General features: G+C 43.4%; 1 protein-coding gene across 1 annotated transcript in view; it reads left to right on the top strand.

The window, feature by feature from the left end:
* Positions 1–2964: 2964 nt before the first annotated feature.
* The window catches only part of LOC311026342 (polypeptide N-acetylgalactosaminyltransferase 10-like), a 52331-nt gene continuing 34479 nt past the window's right edge, over positions 2965–20816 (top strand). The window contains exons 1-4 of the mRNA XM_084029856.1: positions 2965–3170; positions 13319–13421; positions 15806–15944; positions 18313–18479. Of these exons, the coding sequence (XP_083885982.1) occupies positions 3012–3170; positions 13319–13421; positions 15806–15944; positions 18313–18479 (568 nt within the window). The 5' untranslated portion in view covers positions 2965–3011. The remainder of the gene's footprint in view (positions 3171–13318; positions 13422–15805; positions 15945–18312; positions 18480–20816) is intronic.

Here is a 20816-nt window from a genome sequence, read left to right as displayed (position 1 = left end):
AAAAAACCTATTGTTGTCTGTCACTTCATGTTATATGAGGTATGTGAGCAACAGGTGTAGCCAGGAACAAGTTCTCACACAAGCTACACCCTCCATGGGACTCACTTCTAATAAGGAGCATGTGTTGCCTGCTTCGAGTTCCTCTGAGAGGCTAATGTGGAGAGTGGTGTGGTGTGGAGTGGTGTTCAGTGGCCACTTGCCTGTCGGGCACTGCCCAAGCCTCCACACCAGCAGCGTATTATTTCTGCGGATGACAATGATGACCATGATATGTCATTGGCGTCCAATACATCACCCAATATTGTAGTTATAAAGCAAGTTTTGTGCTCTTTCTTCATTTCTTTCTTAACCAGACCCATCCTCCACCACCAGTCACCATCTGCAGTATAGCAAGTATGATTTAAAATGTGAATTATGAGTTATTTGTGCCTGGATAAGGGATCACGTTTTCTTGCTCAAGGGCGACACAGCAGATACTTGCTTGTTTGTACAAGTCATTTGGTAAACATTCTCTCCGTTGAGCCGACAGCCGCTCTGCTCCTTCTGCGTGGTTTTCAGCTGGAATAATATGTTCGCAAAAGGGTCTGGAGACAAGCATGGCTGGTGTTAATTAAGTTTGCAGAAGCACAGTGACAATGCACTATAAAGCAGTAATCGTATTCAGTGTCTGCAAGTATAGCCTTGAGAAAAAAAAATTGCATAAGAGAGGAGGAAGAAGCGAGGCGGTGTAGGAGGGTTGAGAGAAATTTAACAAAATTCTCCACATGGAAGCACAAAGAGTTATCTGAGGAAGTACTCAGATGCATTTTGGTTTTCTATTAAGGCACAAAAGGAAGGAAATAATACAACGAGACTGTGGAATGAGGACAGTGACACATACTGGAAAGCAGCAGCAGGAAATAAAAAATTAAAAAATGGCACAAAAGAACTGTCACTACTTGTCTGTATTAGTTTCCTTTTAAATAGTAACTTAACACCAGGCTGGGAAGGAGTGAGAGTTGAACGTGTCAAGTGTATTTAATCTCTGTTGGTCTTGGTCTGGTTTGCAGGTTAACTTCAATAATGGACTTTTTCCTAAACATGTTTAGTTGCCTAAATTAACATCCTGTGAAGGTGGAAGGTGGAAGTTTATTTTTGAAAAGACGCTATGCATGTAACGAGCATAATGACACGCTGTCCCTGGGGCTTACACAACCTAGATCAGCTTGAAGCTGAGGGGCCTCTGACCAAGATGGCTTATTTGATGGTTTGGGAGTGAGAATATCCCATTATCGGTCATCGCTTATCCTGTTAAGGGTCGGGTGACGGCAGGGAAGTCCCCGGACAGGTCTCCAGTCTATCACAGGGCTGACGCACAGAGACACACAACCACACCTCCAGACAATCGATGTGCACGTGTAATCAATTACCCTATCTTGCATGTCTTTGAACTGTGGTTGGAAGCCTGGAGTACCTGAAGAGAACCCACGCTAGCATGGTGGGAACACACAAACTCCACACAGCAGGCTAACCCTGAACCCAGATTGTTTGCAGACATTAGCAGTTTGTATTAGGTTATTATAACGACCCCTCTGTGTGGCTCCTCTGCTGCGTCTGTTTTCTCAGACCTGATTTGGAGACTAATCAGCAGAATGGCACACCTGGGCCCTGACATGATTCATTGTGATTTGTGTGTTTGATTCATTTTAAAACTTTTTTGCATTAAGTGAACCATGAAGTAAACTTTTTTTATAGCCTATTGTTTGCATCTGTAGATGCTGATGAATTTAAAATGTCTGCACAGCGTTGAAAAGCGACAACTTTGTTCAAATTTAAACACAAACAAACACAAAACAGGTTTGATGTCTCCTCTGTGAGCCACTGACTATCCCTCCAATGCCTTTTCCAAAATGATGAACATCATCAAGTTTAATAGAGAGAATCATAAAACCACAGGAAGTTAGGTGATTTACCCTTCAAAACAAAAGCATCCTTTCTGCCATGAGGGGGGACATGAAGCATGTGAGGAATATAAAAACCTATAAAAATGTATGATGGCTTCACAAAACAAATGGGAAATAAGTTAGAATGAAATCTGAGTTCCAAAACAGATATAGAATGGGAGCTGTGCCCAACCTGAAAATAACAGCATGCGCTTCCAAATTGATCTTAGGAAGACTTCCCACAGCCTAATTACACACAGTGCACAGCATGTTTGTGCACTGCATAATGTGGTGGATTACAGCTATGGGTTCAAATAAACATGTCGGTCTTAGACATGTGGCTCGCAAGCTGCTGTCTTTATGTATGTTTTTATTATATACTTGTACCTGTATGACTCAGAAGGCAATTTGCATTGAGCTTTCCCCCCCTCTGTAATACAGTTTTTCATCTGCTCACACACATTTACATTATTGGTTGTGGTGAGGAGATAATTTAACTTCACACAGCAGGATACATCTGCATGTTGTTGCCTCTTTGATGGTTTTATGTTTCATTTGACCTAGCTTTGTCTGCTTCTTAAGATAAAATCATGCTTTATTAGTCCCACGGTGGGGAAATTTACAAATCACAACATTTACAAGTTCTTCTAATGCACTATTAATGCCTAATGCACCATTATTTGCATTGCATGCAGCATGATTCATTCGATTTAAAAATGTGGAATTATCTTTTTTTGTGACATTGTGAATCCAGACAGTTTGGGATATTTTATCTGCACCTATATGCAATTTCATGAGCATTTAGTAAATTGCGAATTGTCAAACTGGAATCCGCAATTTCACATTTCCGCAAAATTGACTGTTTTTACACAGAGTATTTCTCCCGTTTTTTATATGTGGATTTTATTGTGAAAATCCCAACAGGATGTTGCGTCCGTTGGGGGTATTTCAACTAGCTTGAAAGCAGTCCGTCCCCCCCTCTCACCCCCGAGTCAGCCAGTCAGTCAGTCAGAGTGAAAGTTGCCTCCGTCTGGAGTCGGGACTCGTGAGTTTCCACCGCCGCCGCTTCACACGCTTCCTCCCGGAGAGATGAGGCGGAAGGAGAAGAGGCTGCTGCAGTTCGCCGGGCTGCTCATAGCGGCTCTTCTCTTCCTCCCGAACGTCGGACTCTGGTCCTTGTACAGGGACCGGGTCTTCGACAACTCGCCCAACACGGTGGACGGACCGGGCGGCGTCCTCCGGATACAGGTCAGGGAACCTCTTCTAGAATACTCCTCGTGTCTTGCTTTAGGGGTTCCTTCGGGGGGGAGTTAAACAGAAGCCCCCCCCGTGTTTTCCCTTTAAAAACCGTCGTTTTCTACTTTCTACTCGAGGAACTCCGCTCTGCTCCAGACTCGACGCTCTGAAACAAAGAACACATTCACGTAGGCGACTCTGGAATTGACCGTATTCGTAACGGAAAGCAGTTCAGATGGTCTGCGAGGTTGAGACTGCGGAGCGGAATCAGGACCATGGAGAGCTCTTTTGGCACTTGCAGCGCTGCTTTAAGGTTCAGCACCTTGGAGAGCGCCGATGCAACAACAGACCACCGCACGCTTCAATATAGGGGTTTTTAAGCTCATGGTGTAATTCTGGACTGCATTTTGGATCTCCCAGCAGTCCTGTTAGATGTAGAGGCATAGGAATGGCAAGAGGTTGCTAATCTCTGCTCCTAACAGGGCGATTTCAGCAACGACGTGTCTGATTGACATTCTTCATGACAAGAAACTGTAGATGGTTTCATTTAGTCAGCAGAGTTTAATCGGTGTCACTACTTCTGGTCATAGCTGGTCACAACTGTAAGATGCAACAGCTTATTTTCACTAATGAGTATAAGGGCTGGTCGTTTATGGAATATCAGAAATAAAGAATAAATAAACAGACACAAATTATATGATTCATGACTTGTTTTGATGTGACAAGTTTGTTTTTCTCTCTTTTGAAAATGGACACGTTCCACTCTGTGGCAGTAAAAAAGAAAATCAGTAATACTATCGATTTGTTTTACCCTCTAAATTGATTTTTATTCAACGTTCCAGTATGAGAGTCTTCAGTCATTTATCCCCGAGAATCCCCTTGTGGTCCGGAGTAGAGTGCAAAGATTTCATGTTATCGAACTCTCGGGTTCGCTTTGTGATGTAGAACAAATTGCGTTAATCCTGAAAGAGCATTTAGCCTGGATTGCCTTTTATATTGAACAACAAAAAGGATCATCATGTCTGAGTTGTATTGGAACGGCATTTCACGCTTAATACAATTAGACAGTGAGATCATATTTATATGAATTCTGGTGATTCCAGACTCAAGGATTTCTGGAGTAGTCGGCTATAAAAGAAAGTGTGGTTCTGTTTGAGGTGTTTAATGGATAGGGCAGGTAAGTTGTCAAACTTGTTGTATGTGTCAGTGCAGTATTTGAAGTTGTAACGCTGCTCAGGCATCAAAGGGTTAGGGTTGGGGTATTTTAGGACGGGGGAGGTAGAACAAAGTAGGCAGTTAGTCGGGGAGAGGTAGGGCGGGCTGTCCACTAATTGCACAGTTGGCTGTTTCCATCTCTGGCTCCTCTTCTCCACATGCTTGAAGTGTCCTCAGGGCCAGACACTGGACCCGTCTCGCTCCCGATGTTCTGGTCACATTGAGTGCTTTTCCACTGTTGCTGATGTGTGTGTGTGTGTGTGTGTGTGTGTGTGTGTGTGTGTGTGTGTGTGTGTGTGTGTGTGTGTGTTTGTGGTTGGGTGAATAAGAGGCACACTGTCAAGTGCTTTGGATAAAAGCTTGTGTCTTTTTTTTAATAGCGTTAAATTGTGGCAATGACAAATGATGATCTCTCACCATGAGAAATTGACATGATCAGTGCTTAGACATATTGGAGTGGTCAGAGGACTCGGCTGTTGTCGTGAGGTTGAACTCTGGCATTAATGTGCCATGTGGGTACCGATGCATTCGATGAAAAGCAGGGAACACACACTGGCTCCGGCGGCGTTACCATTTGTCTGATTTTATCTGCTAATACAACACAGAAGCTCTTCTTCACTGCTGGAAACTGGCTGCAAGCATTCATATTCATTTTTTTTTCTCTTACAAACTTTTAATAGCAAAAGAAAAATGGAACAAAGGACAAATGAGGGAAACAAGGGAAGGGAACAATGTGTGTGTTTGTGTTTGGTGTGTTAGTGCTCCCTGTAGGCTGTTATGGCGTCACTGGAGTAGATAAAAATCAATACCCTTATCCTATTCAGCCTTTTCCCACATAAGTCTTGTTAGAGACATCTGTAGCGGATATTTCCTTCCCCTCGTCGCTTTCTGTCTGCTTCACTTGTAGACGACACAGAAGCTTACACCATCAGGATAAGAAGCAGAGCGGATTAAATATAAACAGAATGAGCTGCAGTCTCATTCATACGCAATCTCCCCCACTGATGTGTTAGATAAAATAGAATATAAATGAACAACAGTCAAACATATTGTTTTTTAAAATATTTATTTGCCCAGAAAGGAGGAGGAGGAGGCTTTTCTTTCAGCTGCCTAGTTGTTTATTCGTTTGCACGTTTTCTCACAACTAGTTCTCTTGCTGTTTTGCCCCGGAGCATTTTAAGTTTCGAGGAATTTGCAGTTTGGGATTCTTTCTTTTCTCCTTCAAGGAAAAAAAAACAAAAAAACAGCAGGAGTCAGCTTGGATTCAATCGGCCCTTTTCCCCACATCCTCTCGCCCGGACCACACCCATCTTTTCTAACTCACCCGCTCGCTTCGATCTCAACATCACACATGAAAGTTTTGTGGATGCATCTTGCACGGTTGTGAAGGAAGGGACACACACACACACACACAGAGACTCAAAAGGTCTAGACGGGCATCACTGTCACAGCTGGGAATGAAAGACACATTCCTTTCCTTTTCCTTTCAAGGCAAGGCATTGTTGCAAAGGCGGCCGAGGTCTGAGAGGGCACGACCGCCCGACACGGAGCCGCTCTGCCCAGATTGAAAGTGCAGTTGCAATTCGCCTTTTCATTTGGAACTACCGGCCACAGAAATAATCCGGAGGAAGAGGGACCGACAGACTTTCTGGAGGTTGCTGATGATTTTTTTCTTTTTCAATACTTTGTGGGGAAAATAAATTGTATTTGGTAGCAACGCTATTCCTACTGATATCTCCAACTGGGCAAACGAAACCAAAAAACTATCTGGGTGGCCAGATACCACCAGGGTTAAGTGAGGAAATCATTTGGATGAACCGACCCTCCCCAGAGTATACCTCCACACTGGCGTCCACAGTTAACTGCTGCTATAATTCTTCTCTGCACATTGAGAATGGTTGCTTTCCCTAATGCGGCTCCTCGCTCCCTCATTTGCTGAACTCTCCTCAGAGGGATACGAGGACTAGCTCCTCACCGAGCGCTCCATCCAGCGTCATTTTAAGGAGACTGCAGTTAATCACGAGGCACAGCACCTCTGCTGCCCTCAAATGTGTAGAAAGAATTAAGTGCCGACTGCCGATCCCGTACTGATTATAGATCTGTTCACGGTTTTGGAACAGTTGGCAGCTTTCACTGTCCAATCAGATCACACCGCTAAACAGACCAATGCAGTTAGGCACTGAGATTACTTCAACACTTATCTGTAAAGTTTACCTTAAATTATGGCAGCTTTACTCTTTTGCAGTAAAAACACGGTCAGTGGCTTCATTTCACTGTTCCCAACTGTTCCCTCGCCTTCGAAGGGGCAGGAAGCTGGCGACGCCACGGCTCAGCACTTAATGGCTGCCTTCCTCTCCCTCAGACACGAAAATAAGGGGCTTCTTTGAACAGCTCAGATTTGTTCGGAGGAAGAACCAAAACAGCTGAAAATTACCACCGAACTCCAGTTTGTTTGTGTTCATTTGTTGGCAAAACCTTGTTTCTCTTCACACAAAATACAAAATAAATATAATTTATAACGTAGCAGGGGTCCGGACACAAAGCTTTTTTCGTTTTCATCTACCATGGTTTTGAGATGTGCATCTCACAAATCTGCAATCTTCCCAGTACAATGGGAAGATTGCAGATTCTGCTGTTCTCCCGAGGGTTTCAATATCAAATTTCACTTCTGGTCTTCACTCTTCACCGCCGGACTGCTGCTAACGTGAGAATCCACATAGCGCCGTGCTTCCGGACAGGATGCGGTTTGAGTTGCACTCAGGTCAAGGTTCAGCGCACAATGAGCGGCTGATGAGCGGCTAGAGAGCATGCCATCCGGATACAATGGGTTGCGGAGCTCAGTGAAGCCATTGGCATGGTCTAAAAGGGCGTAAGCGCTTCTCACCTCCTTCCTGAAATACTTCTTCCTTGGGGAAGCAAAAAAAAACAAACACCTCCAGCATTGAGTTTGATCAGCCAGGTCAGGCCTGTAGTATGTGTACAGGGTTTTTGTTATTGTAAATTCTAATATCAGCATGTTTCCCCGGCTGTATCCGCCAACCGTTTTTATTAATATCCTTTAAGCGCTCTGGAAGACCCTCTGTAGCCGGCTGATAGCAGGACTGCTTTTAGCTGGAGGTGTTGTGTACAGTTTACCCTCCGGTACATTTGTGCACACACACACCTGATTGTCTATCCTTTTAGTGTGTAACTCTTAAGTGTATATTTGTTTACTACACACATGCAGATATGTGCAGATACAAAACCTGTGAGCTGGAAATCGACAAGGATGTTGGAGCTTGACTGCAGGATTCGCTCCCATTCATTTGAACACTTTAACATTTTATTCTCTGGAACACAGTTTAAAAAGCGATTGGCTGCTGTTCGTTGCTCTTTATGCACGGTGTGTGAACATGCCCATTTCCAGAATCCCACTTTCTTGTCTCGCCATCTTCATCCTTTACTTGATCTTCACTTTTCTGGACGACCAGTTTTCTACATCACAATCCATCAATATCTGAGCAGAAAGTCTGAGACCGCGAGAGGCAGAGGACTCTGGCATCTCTCTGGTCCTCTTCCTGCTCTCTGCCTCTCAGCGGGACTCTGGGTAATGACTTCTTTTTGGGGAGATAACTGACTGTGCTGTGGCCTCGCAGAGCTTCCCTTTGAGGGGGGTTTGGAGTGGCTCTTTGCGGGGGCCTCCGCTTGGAGGACCTGCATGCCTCAAGCTCGTGTCTGGATCAGACAGGACAGACAGCGGACGCCTATAGACATTTGCATGCGCAGAGCATTTTCAAAACACTTTATCGAATGTGTAATTGTGTCTCTCAGGACTGAAGTGGGATTAGAAATGTAGCTCCTTTTTATGACTTGTGAATGGACCGTCAAAGGAGTTATTCATCTCTCTGTAGCCCCGGTCTCTCACAGAAGTCAAGCAGGAATAGGTCAGTTCGCGCATGCAGAAGTTGCGTGTTCTTAGGGAAAGGCGACGGGGGATTTGTGAGCCTGTAGCACAGATTGACTTGCCTGTGAAGTGGCTAAAGGTGGAGGAGGAAGAGCAGAGGGTGAGGTGGAATGGGAAAGACAGGTAATTGTGTCTCTGGGGTCGAGACGGATCTGCCTGTGATCTGACAGAACAGGGGGGGGAGAACAGAAAAGCTTCCTTTTCGAGCTTCTGTCCGCTCTCAGAAGGGGAGTGGAAACAGAAAGGGGAAGTATTGACCCAAGGTGGTTTGATTCCTCCTCCTCGGAGAACGAATGGGCAGCTCTGTTCTTATCAGATCGACTGCTCTGTTGGTAATACCAGCTTTTTCCCCACGCCCAAACAAAGGCGCTCCAATAGTAGTCCTCAATCTCTCCTTGTTTACACCTCGCCTTTGTTCGGCAAAGCAGACCTGAAAGCAGCCAGAAACGGGCAAAGCGGTATCCGTTCAACAGTCGCTACTTGAATTAAAACGTAGATATGGAGCTTTGAAGCTTAGATAATACAGCATTTTTCTTTCTCCCTCATTGAACAAATGGGGATTATGTCCAGATTTGTGGTGAAAGTGGCTGTCAGGGTGTCATCAATACTTTTCAAACGTTGATATCTTGACAAGTAACTCACATGAACATTTGCTAATGGGAGCTGAGTGCTGATCAGGGGATATTTTTGACATATTCACAGAGCAGGATCACCACTCTGAACTTCGCCAGCCAATTAATGTGAACACATCTATTACATACATGCCGCATGCTCTCCTTCCGCTCATTTAACCCCACTGCCGTGCCCGGCAAGATGGCTTTGTGTAAAGTCAAGCAGCCGTGAGGAGAGCAAAGCTCACATTTTCTCGGATATTCCCCGGAGACAGAAGCAGCTCGTACAGTAAACACCGACAGATACAGCGAATCTGCTCTCTCACAAATGGAAATACACATTTTTACAGTGTTTTGATTTCATGCTAGATTTCTGCCAATAAAACATCTTCGTCTTTAGTTTAAATATGTATTGTAAATTGTTGACTTGTCGGTTTGGTTATGCTGTCGGGAATACTTCTCAGCATTAAAGCATGAAATACAATATGCTAAATGACATACAGAGAGTAGTACTAACAACACCCCTGTGGGGATTTATTCACAAAAGTCCTACCGGGGTATTTTCAAAACAGAGGCGATGCATTTAGGGAGGCTCGTTAGAATCCATCACGTGTAGAAACCCGGCATTCTCATCACTTTTTTTTACTTTTTTTTCTGCAAAGTGCTTGAATAGAAAGTTGAGACCACAGAGGCCCGTGGCCTTTTCTCCGGATTTTGCTGCCACTAGGAGAAAAGCTTCTCTGTTGTGCCTTGATACTGAAGAATACTTGTGTTGCCACTGCAACAAAAGCAGGAGGTAACTATTTACAGAAAAGGCAAAGCCTTTAGAGGTTAGCATGGCATTTCTGTTCATTCTGGTGACGTTTTCATTGTGAGGTTTTTTTTCCAGACCTTTGTCTGGTCAGGTGCAACGAGCAAGACATTTTCTTTTAAAAAACCATTGGGAGATGACGCAAAATAGTAAGCGGATATGTCAAGAATGGTAAGTCATGTAGGACACTGAAGGCTAAACATAAAGAAAGGGTAGAATGAAAGAGTGCAATGCAGTAGAGAGTTGAAAAGGTGCTCTTTATATTCTGAAAGAACTGCAGCTAAATGTCAAGGTAAAAGGTCTTTTGACGCAATGCTTCTCTGATTTTAGACTTGAGTAAGCGTACGATGGTCGTCTGGATCTAATCTGCTGCTCATCCAACATTCTAAGAGCCTGTCCACACGAAAACGTTTTCAGTGCGTAAACGCAGAAGTCTTGTGCGTTTCGCCCTGCCGTCCATACGAATCTGGCGTTTTTGCGGCGTGAAAACGCACTTTTTTGAAACCAGCTCTCAGGGTGGAAAAGAAAAAAACGCCCCCCTCCGTTTCGTGTTCGTTTTCGTGTGGACGGCGAAAACGAATACGCTGACGTCATCGCCCCGCTCCTCGATCCTCGAGCCTGACTTCTTCCCCCGCGACAACGGCGGCCTCTGTGCTCGTAGCAGATATTCTGCTCGTCTGTACGACGGCGTATCAGGGCCACTGTATGAAAAAAAACGGAGCCGAGAGAGGGGGGGCGATATTCCGGGGAAAAAGTTGCAGATATGCTACTTTATTACGATGCCAACAAACAACCGCTAGCTAACTTCTCATGAATGTAGGCATTTATTTGTCTAGTCAATCCATCCCAACGTGTGAGAACGCCTCGTCACGGTCCTTAGGGTGACGGCTGTTGGTGCTTATTGTTGGTTTTATTTATACGGGCCAAATTGTCATCTTATGGGTGTTTATTGATCGGGTGGTCGGGCGGAGATTAGCCGCAACTCTCGCGTGTTTTGTAGAAGAAACAGCGCCGCATAAGGGCCTGGAATATGTACTACAGCGCGCTGAGTCGTTTTCAGTGGATTCGTCTGGACGCAGATTTTCTTGAAACAACGCCAAGGCAAAACGGAGAAAAACACTTTTTTGTTTGTTAGCATCGTAATAAAGTAGCTTTTTCCCCAGAATATCGCCCCCCTCTCTCGGCTCCGTTTTTTTTTCATACAGTGGCCCCTGATACGCCGTCGTACAGACTAGCAGAATATCTGCTACGAGCACGGAGGCCGCCATTGTTGTTGTTGTTGTTACGAGACGTCGCGGGGCAAGAAGTCAGGCTCGAGGGTCGAGGAGCGGGCCGATGACGTCAGCGTATTCGTTTTCGCTTTTACTGCATAAACGCAGAAGTCTTGTGCGTTTCGCCCGGCCGTCCATACGGATCCAGCAACTTTTTTGAAACCAGCTCTCAGGGTGGAAAAGAAAAAAACGGCACCCCTCCGTTTCGTGTTCGTTTTCGTGTGGACAGGCCCTAAGTAACTGTTGAATTGGTTCAGTCGTTAGCCTTTAACCATCTCCTCACAGCGAGAGAGGTTCAAATCCGGGATCGTCTCCCACCCTCCTAACGGGATAATGGCTGACAGATAATGGATGGATGACTAATTCACTGACTTTTGTACTTTTGTGAATCCACTCTCTGTGTTCCTGTACCAGCACATATGCAAAATACCTAACAGTTTTCCCAATTGCTCCCATTAAAAAAGAAAAATTGTGTGATTACAAAAAAGAAGAAGCGATGATTGGATAATGATTCTGTGTGGGTGGTTGTACTACATGTGAAAATAGAGTAACTCATAATGTTTATCCCACTCAGACACAAATGCTTCACAAACATCAAATGAATGTTTTGATGGATAAAGTGTGACTTTCCATCGCAGCCTGTCCCCTAACTGACACAGTGCTGTGTAATTAATGATCGAATGGTTGATGGAGATAAAACATGCTTTCTGGTGTAGCTCCCGTCACGCCCTATTAGCCACTTTGTGCTGCTGCACCTTGAATATTGATGGAAGTGGCCCCCCGTCGGATATGTGTTTGTGGCAGCGTGAAGCCTCGTTGCCGTGACGATGGCCATTAGTAAGGTGTCAGCGTGTTGGCAAAGGAAGTAACACAAAGAGGACAAGCACAGCGATTGCGTCTGCTGCTCTTATTCCCCTTTTCTTTAAATGAAACTCACACCCTCCTTAATGAGGCGGGTGTAAGCGGTGTGGTTATTACAGCAGTGGAAACTCACTCCTTTTTTTTAAAATCCAACCACATCTGCCTCGCCAGATGAAGTGGATTTATTTTCAAGTGTTGGAGTGGGTGAGAAAGGGTCAGGCACCCCCGGGGGGTTGTGTTTAGTGAGGTCATCGCGGGTGAGACTCTGTCAGACAGAACAGCCATGACAGTTAGGCTCGCTGGAAGGCTCGTACCCGTTTGAGAAATAGATTGCCTGATGTCGATGGATGGATGGATGGATGGATGGATGGATGATATATATATATATATATATATATATATATATATATATAGATAGATAGATAGATAGATAGATAGATAGATAGATAGATAGATAGATAGATAGATAGATAGATAGATAGATATTCCTGTAGTGTCAGCTTCCCCTGGTACATGCATATTTTCTTTTCAAAATAAAAGTAAAAAAAAAAAATAGAAGGTAGAATAGAATGGAATAAATCTTTAATGTAGACAGGTCCATAGACAGGTACAGCCACAATGTCATCTCAGACATATGAATGAAAATATCATGATTAAAAAAGGAAAATATAATAAATATATGCTTAAATACATAGGAATAAGAGTAAAAAACATCATCTCAGTTTGATACAGGAAGCCGCTTCTGTCGACACGTTCACTCACATGAACTGTTGGACTGAACTGTGTCAGCTAACAGCTCGGATAATAGTGCCGCATGCAGTCAGACGTGTCGTTTGTATTAACAACATTTCACTAATTGCATCCTCCCACGGAGCTAATTGATTCATCATTGTGCCGTGATCCTACAATATCTTCACAGTCGCTGAAAGTAATTACTAAAGCAGAGAGCATTTCGTAAATGGCTGCTTTTGTATTTCAATGCCGGGTAGAGAATAATAGCTTATGGTGAGGCTGGTTTGACAAGGTTCTGTATGTCTGTTTGATACAGCAGTGGAAGATAATGTGATTTTAGAGGCACTTAAGGAAGAAAAATAAATCTTATAGAGATTCCAGGAAGATGAGGATATAAAGTTTAATTATATAAGTGTGTGTTAGTTTTACCCCTTTTTTCAGGCATCTTTCAGCACCAATTACATTTTTTAATAGATTAGATTCTCGATTCCACAAGATATCCTCCTGTATTTACATTTTTCGACAATACTTTCCCCCCTTCCACCTGAAATCCATTCACCTTCTACAAAAACACGTTCCTGTTTTCAAACGCATGACATCCTTCAATGTCAAGATTCCATAAATTGTGCCGAAACTTCCACATGATGAGATGGAGAGTTTTGTTGTTGGTATATTTTCAGAAATAGGCATGATGGACGTTGTGTGTGCTCTTTCAGGGGTCGAACCAGATGAGGAAGGTCTCTCAGGTGGGACTCGACGGTGTGCGGCGGACAGACTGGCACGACTACGAAGCAATCAGGAGAGATGCTGCTCGCTCAGGTAGCTCCTAACTCGCTGCTGATGCTGCTCATTCTTTTTGTGGAGGTTTTCTTGGCCGTGTTTTCATAGAACATCTGCTGTGTCTCAGCAGTAAGGCCACACACACACACACACACTGAGGTTTTTTCATCCCTTCCGAGTGGATTTCTCTCTCAGAACTGTGTGAATTAATGTTGCGAGTACAGTTCTGAGTTCATTATTAAACACAGTTAATCTTCTACAATAAGCATCGATTCGGCCTCAGGCTTGGAGTGGGAAACTTACCATTCTCACACACTGAATTGGCTTTTATACGCTTTTCAGTGGCGACTCTATTCCGAAGGACACGTGCCTGGCTAAAAGGATGCCTTTAACGTCTAGGTTCCCTCCCACACACACACACACACACACACACACACACACACACATGCAACTCTACTCGGTGAGCGAACGAGCGTGAAAAGAGAGTGAATGATTCATATTTGTTTTGCATTAACATTGCCGATCCAACAACACCATAAAACTTGAAAAAAAGACCGGCCTGCAGGGCGGAAAAACATCAGCCAGCCAACTCATAGGATACAACATAGTTACTATAGTATAGTTAATAGTACATGTAGGCCCGAAGTCCAAACGTTTGCTGGGAAAAAAGAAGAATTCACAGCATTGTTTTCATTTAATTAACTATTCTGCTCCAATCCATATTTGTTTGCGTTTAGCCAATAAACAATCAAAGCAGTTGTCATGACAACTAATGACAGGCGTAAGTCTATGCTGTCAACCTATGCGATGGTGCGTATGATATCTTAATAAGTTGTTGTGAAAAGTAATGGCTTGTGGCAGGAAAGATTTCCTGTATCTGTTGCTTCGCTGTCAAGTGTGAGAACATGAGGCATTCTGGGTAATAACATGCATGGGATATTTACATTTATGGTTTTAACTGGAGAGGTTATATCTACTCGTTATAATTGTCTCTCTTTAAACTTCACACCAAAGTGCTTTGGCTCAACATGCAGGACACTTTAAAGTCAAGCATGTATTAGTATATTGTACATTGATTTTTTTTAAGTGTAAGTGTGTCATACACTGGAATAAATACACACACACACCGCTGAGGAATATGTAGTATGAGTGTGGGACACGGCTTGTGAATATTTCAGCATGCAGTAATGGCAAAAGTCACATTGAGAGGCTGAGTTTAAATCGTATATCTGCCTGCAGCGACACGGAGACGCACACAACGAGACACTGAATGTGTTAAAAGGCGAGCCTGTCTGGAACGCCTCCGAGCTGCCAGCTGAGTGAGCGAGTGTAAAAACATTAGCCCATGTTGAGTTCGCAGAAAAGCACTCAACAAAATCTGCAATCCAGTCGAAACTCATCTTATGAGATAACTTTTAGATCTTTTTCAAGGTTCAAGATTTGCCCTGAGAGGACAAAAAAAAAATACAAATTTTTTTTTATCTACGTCACGTTTATTACGCAGAGAAAAGCACACGATTAAGTCGAAGAGTTTATCTCTGAAATGAGCCATTAAAGTGAGGAGTCATTTTTCCACAGTTATTACCTTCAGGAATGTAGACAGATCATTTCTACCTAATGGAACAAGGCAGCTCACTTTAATTTGATGCTCTCCTCTGACTATAGATCAGCCTCCATGCATGCGTCGCCCTGTGTGTTTGTGCCGAGTGCATTGATGAGTAGCTAATGAAACATGCAGCCCAGTGTAATTTGATGCACTCCTGAAGTGAGCTCCGCTTTTTTAGACTGCTTGTGTGTGGATGAGGGGTTGTTGGAGTGATTAGGAACATGCTTGTGCATAGATGCCTTAAATCTTAGCTAAGTGCTGTCTAGACTGTATAGATTGGCGTGCATTCATTATCTCTGGACCTGAAATAATACGTTGATTAATTAATTACTCAAAGGGCTGAAACATTTTCTTGTTTATTATGATGTTAAATTGAATTTTGGACCGTTGCTCAGACAAAACAACTATGAACATCTAATAAATCAGGAAGCAGCAGATTAAATCGATAATGAAAACAAAAAGTTTCATTGTAGCTATGAAGAAACATTGTCTGTGCTTGAATGCTGTGTCACCTTGCAAGCATTTTGTAAATGTTGCTATTTTTCTAGATTATTGTTTTCAAATAAATATTTTTACTTGTTGTTTGTATGAAGCACATTAGGAGGTTCAGCATGTTTTAATAAGCTGTGAAACAGAAACAGCTTTTTTTGTTTAAAAATAGTGATGAAATCGAGAACACACACAAATATACTCCATGGGCTTCGGCCGCATCACTCCCCAGATGGTTAGTGGTGAGTCATTGATTTTTTACTGTGTGTGTTTGTGTGTGTGTGTGTGTGTGTGTGTGTGTGTGTGTGTGTGTGTGTGTGTGATGCAGGTAACGGTGAACAGGGGAAGCCGTTCCCTCTGACAGACACCGACCGGGTGGACCAGGCCTACAGGGAGAACGGCTTCAACATCTACATCAGCGACCGGATCTCCCTCAACCGCTCCGTCCCCGACATCCGCCACGCAAAGTAGGTCCTGTACTCGACTTGCTGGCGAAACGCCCACATAGGCGACACTTTTTAGGACTAAATGCATCATCGTGAATCTTTCCAGGTTCGGTGCAGTATTTGTCAGGAAATATAACATGCATTTTTTTCATGTTTTAGACTTTCAACACCAGACCCCCTGTGTGCTCCCTTTTCACTCCCAGCATGCATTGTGGAAGTCCTTTAATCACAGGTTTTTTGTTCTTTTACCTGCTTGACAGACTATCATCCAACTCTTGACCCTGTCCTTTCTTTCATGTGGAAAGCAGCTTTGAAAGCGTCCTCTCTGCCAGTTTCCGGGCTGATTCATTTTTTTTTTGTGTGTTTATGAAAGCAGTCCTTCCTTGACCTGTCGCCTGCCCTGAATTAAAAATGCAGCAGAATCTAGATTGTTTTTTCGTACGCCTGAATGATGTGGATGATTGTCTACAGCCTGGACTTCAGAAACTTAAGACTTGAAGTCAAATAAAGTCTTCAGATGGACAAGTCTCCACCAAGTCAAGTCCTTCCATCATCTGTAGACGTGTGCACTGCTATGATCAGAGTCTCGCTGGTAATTGAATTATTAGCATGTTAATGGTGTTGTGGACTGATGTAGCCCCCCCCCCCCCTGTGGCTGCCAGACACTTGTCACTCTCCTGTGACCAACACACCTGACCACCCCCCCCCCCCCCCCCCCACCCACTCACTCTGCCTTGGAGGCAGCGTCTGCATCTCGGTTATTGGCATGTTGTCGGAGCCTCAGAGGCAGCCGGTCCCAGACCTGCGACTGACACATTCGATTTCTGCACGCTGACAAGATTTAATTGAAGTGCACACACACACACACACACACACACACACACACACACACACATCCATGCCCGGGGGAATTGGACAGGGTTTGTTAAGAGTCACCAGCCGTCCTCCTGCCTGCCTGTCTCCCAGTGTTCATATTTGAATGAGTAACACGCCGGCTGATGTTCAACACGGACATTGATAGACTGACACAGTTCACTACACATTTCCACTCTCTCTCTCCAGCAGCGAGGGGGGCCCATAACTCTCCCTCCTCATGATTTGCTCCGAGGCAGGGGGCCCCCGCCGCTCGCCGCCATGATCACCGCGTACAAGGTGATTGCTGTAAGCCGTCATCGGAGCACATGTTCACAGCTAACGGCAGCTCATGACACTCGTATGTGCCGCAAATAATCAAATTGAACTGCCTCTGCCGGGGTAGGAGCATGTCACGCGGCGCCTGCTGCTGCTGCCGCTGAGCTCGTGTGACATTGTTACGGCGTCTGAAGGTCCACGCGGCGAGGACAAACCGCCACACTTCAACACCTCGTCAGTTCACTCGGTTTCTTTTCATTGTGGCGTTGAAGGACAGAGTCGTTATTTGAACCTATCCGCGTAATGTCTTGGGCTTCTCTGCATCATAAAACACTTCCATAAATTATTTTCTCATAGTGATTAGGAGTTGTGAAAGGCACTGTCTTAACGATGTTGTGGCTCGGCAGAAAAAAGGGCCTCAGATAAGAAATTTTGTCATATTTGTAGTTTGTCGAAGCCTTAGCTTTGTAAATTCTGACAGGAAGCTGTGCAAATTAATCAAGATGTCTTAAAAGCTGTCATTCCCTTCATGAGAAGATTTTATTTGGGTCACCAAAATAATTTGCAGAATTTATTCTGTCGTCTTTTAACATTTATATCTGCAGTACACACATTCAGTCAATTGGGGGCGCCTCAATGGTTTGTTCTGACAATTGTAGCCTAGTGAGTCCGATATGAAAGGCTAACATACATTCTGTTATTTATAAAGCATTTACTTTACTATTTTTTCAATAACGTGCATGAAACAAGCTGTGATTTATCAAACATACATCAAATAATAATAATACCAGTTTGGGAAACGCTGCTTTAACGGATCAAATGGCTGTCCAATGGGACCAACAACACATGTTGCTATGAAGGAAATATTTTAAACCTTACCATTTAATGTTAGTGCTAGCTCTTCACTGTCAAAAACAACATTTTCTTTTCAAGAAAATGATCATCTGTGTTTAAATTATCATTATTCTGTGTTATTTTGTGCAACGCAGAGACAATTTGGAAACCTTCGAAGCCTCTCTCCCTGAGAGGGGAGCAAATAATAATATTCACTGTAATAGCAAGATGGAAAATGGATTGAATAGTGGTTTCAGAGAAGATTGCATGTGGAGATGCTGTCTTCCACTTTGAGCACTAAATCCATAAGTCACCTCGGTGACCCGAGATCTGCTGAGGAGGCGAGTGTATAACCGGAAGAAAGGTTGCTGCTGGATGAAGGATGTGAATGAGATTATTCCTTTTTGTTGTGCTCTGTTTGCAGCTGTAAAGAGAAGCTGTATTCAGAGAAGCTCCCCAACACCAGCATCATCATCCCGTTCCATAACGAGGGCTGGTCATCGCTGCTGAGGACCGTACACAGCGTGCTAAACCGCTCGCCGCCGCAGCTCATCGCCGAGGTCATACTGGTCGACGACTTCAGCGACAAAGGTAGGACGCGCAGAAAAACAGTGTTTGAAGTGTCATGACATTCAAACTTGAAATGATTGGCCTTTTGAACAGTTTATTTAAATCCATACTCATAGTCAAGTTTGGTTTCATTATTATGGGTCTTTTATTTATTTTAATTTTTTGCCCACATGTATTGAAATATGGATCAATGTAATCATCACATGTAAAGTTCTCGGTCAGCCCAAATGGAGATGATTCCCATCAAACAAATGCAAAAGAAAATGTTTCCCTCAAGGACTTTTTTCCACAGGGTTGTGATAAATGTGATACATGTTGTGTATTATGTATTGTGAAATTTAAAGGTAGAATGATTTTATTCAAAGAAAAACGCTATAGATAAATGATAGATGATAAATCTCTCTCAATCATCCCTGATAAGAGTCTCACAGCAGTTCATCACAATATTGGAATCTATATAAAATGTACAGGGACACAAATTGGCCCCTTTTGGTGTCACCAGGACTTTAAAACCATATTTCAGTTGGAAGTATCGTTTGTGTTTGCATCACCTTTAGGAAAGAAAACCACTTAGTTTGATTTGTATTATACAATCCATCCACCGTATGCAACAGCTGCATCAATATTCCTATCTGCTGTCGATACAGAGAGAAATGTGCCAAACGTTGGGTGAGCCGAGACCCTGCAGTAAATCTAATCAAATCCGCCCTCTGACAGGTGACACAAATCTCTGGCTCTGACCTAAAGTACCTTGTATCCGCTTTAGGCTACAAATATATTAGATGCTTGATGAGCCCAGTAGTTAAACCACAGTCTCGGTCTCACAAATAGCCACTGACATGAGAAATTATGACTTGACCTCTAGTCTTAAAAAAGAATAGAACATGGTCTCCTTATGCACTTGTGATTCATTATTCAAGAGCCGTTTATTCACCATTTCCTCAAGTGTGTGTGTGTGTGTGTGTGTGTGTGTGTGTCTGCCCAACACAACTTTTGCGCTGTAGTTATTGCACTAAGGTGGCTATGATAAAGATGCAAGCTTGAAAATGTCCATGTCCTGAATTTGGAAGCCAACCTGCTGTTGGGAAACATGTGAGGTTTAATTGATGTAATTTGCCCGTAGGTGTGAATGTAAGCTTGGTTGGTTGTCTGTCTCTATGTGTCAGCCCTGTGTTGGACCATCGACCTGCCCAGGTGTACCCAGCCTTCGCCAAATGTCAGGGATTGGCTCCAGCCCCCTACTCCATCCCCCCACCGACAAAAACACCTGCTTTTTGCTGGAAAAAAATCAGCATTTCTCTTTTTGTCTGAAGCCGATTGGTCATTTGACACGTTTGCGCAGGATTTATGAAACTATAATTATATCTTGCTAAAAAAATTACTTGCACAGTGTGTGTGTGTGTGTGTGTGTGTGTGTGTGTGTGTGTGTGGCTTTGTTCCACGCTGCTTGTGTATCTCTGGCTCTTCAACAGCTCTTCGCAGTAAATACCTCCTTTCAGTCATTGCATTGCTTTATGTATGTCTCAATGTGTGGGTGCATGTGTGTGTGCTTGTGCATGTGTGTGTGTGTGTGTGTGTGTGTGTGTGTGTGCACCTGTCTGTGTGTTTTTGTGCCTTTCACTCTCACTCTCTCCTCACAAGCCCTTTTAAGAAAGTGTTTAATTCCTTGTTAATTAACGCTCTGTGTCACGGTCCCTCGTTGAAGGATGTGTTTACCTCCCGTCTCCACGGTAATGAGACGTTCTGCTGCCTCAGACTCATTTAGAGGTTAACACCCATCAGAGCTCAGAGACCAAACCCTCCCACTGCTGCTGAGTGGAACAAACAATGGCAAAAGTAATGCTGCAGTAGCATAGTGTATTTTGAGACAGGAAATAAATAAAGAAATCTGGTTAATCAAGTTAATATACCACTTATAAATAAGCCACTTATCCATGAGATGTAATTAACTTTAATAAGTTCAAATTGGTTAAGTGACCAAACACAAAACCTCAGTGGCAAAAGGTGCTGGAAAAAAAAAAATAGAAAAAAACAATACAATTGCAAAACAAGGAGAACCACAACACTGGAATAACATCTCCCTTTAATTAGATTGAATTGCTGTTTTGAATAAATACAGGGCTGCCACAGACAAATACCCACGGGAATGATATGAAAGATGTTTATGGCAAAGTGACATAATACCAGTAATCTATTTGCATTTCACATTTGTGTCAAGACATTCTTTTCACAAGGGAAAAACTATTATTAAATGTCCTCTTTAACCCTTTAAGATCACACCCACAGTCATGTTGCACCTACTTGACAATATATGGAGAAAAAATACATGTCTTCCTATCTTTTTAGATCAAAATCCAA

This window comes from Eutrigla gurnardus (assembly GCF_963514095.1).
Source record: "Eutrigla gurnardus genome assembly, chromosome: 15".
Lineage (NCBI taxonomy): Eukaryota > Metazoa > Chordata > Actinopteri > Perciformes > Triglidae > Eutrigla > Eutrigla gurnardus.
The sequence above is the reverse complement of the archived record's forward strand: the minus strand, read 5'-3'. Positions and strand labels throughout refer to the sequence as shown.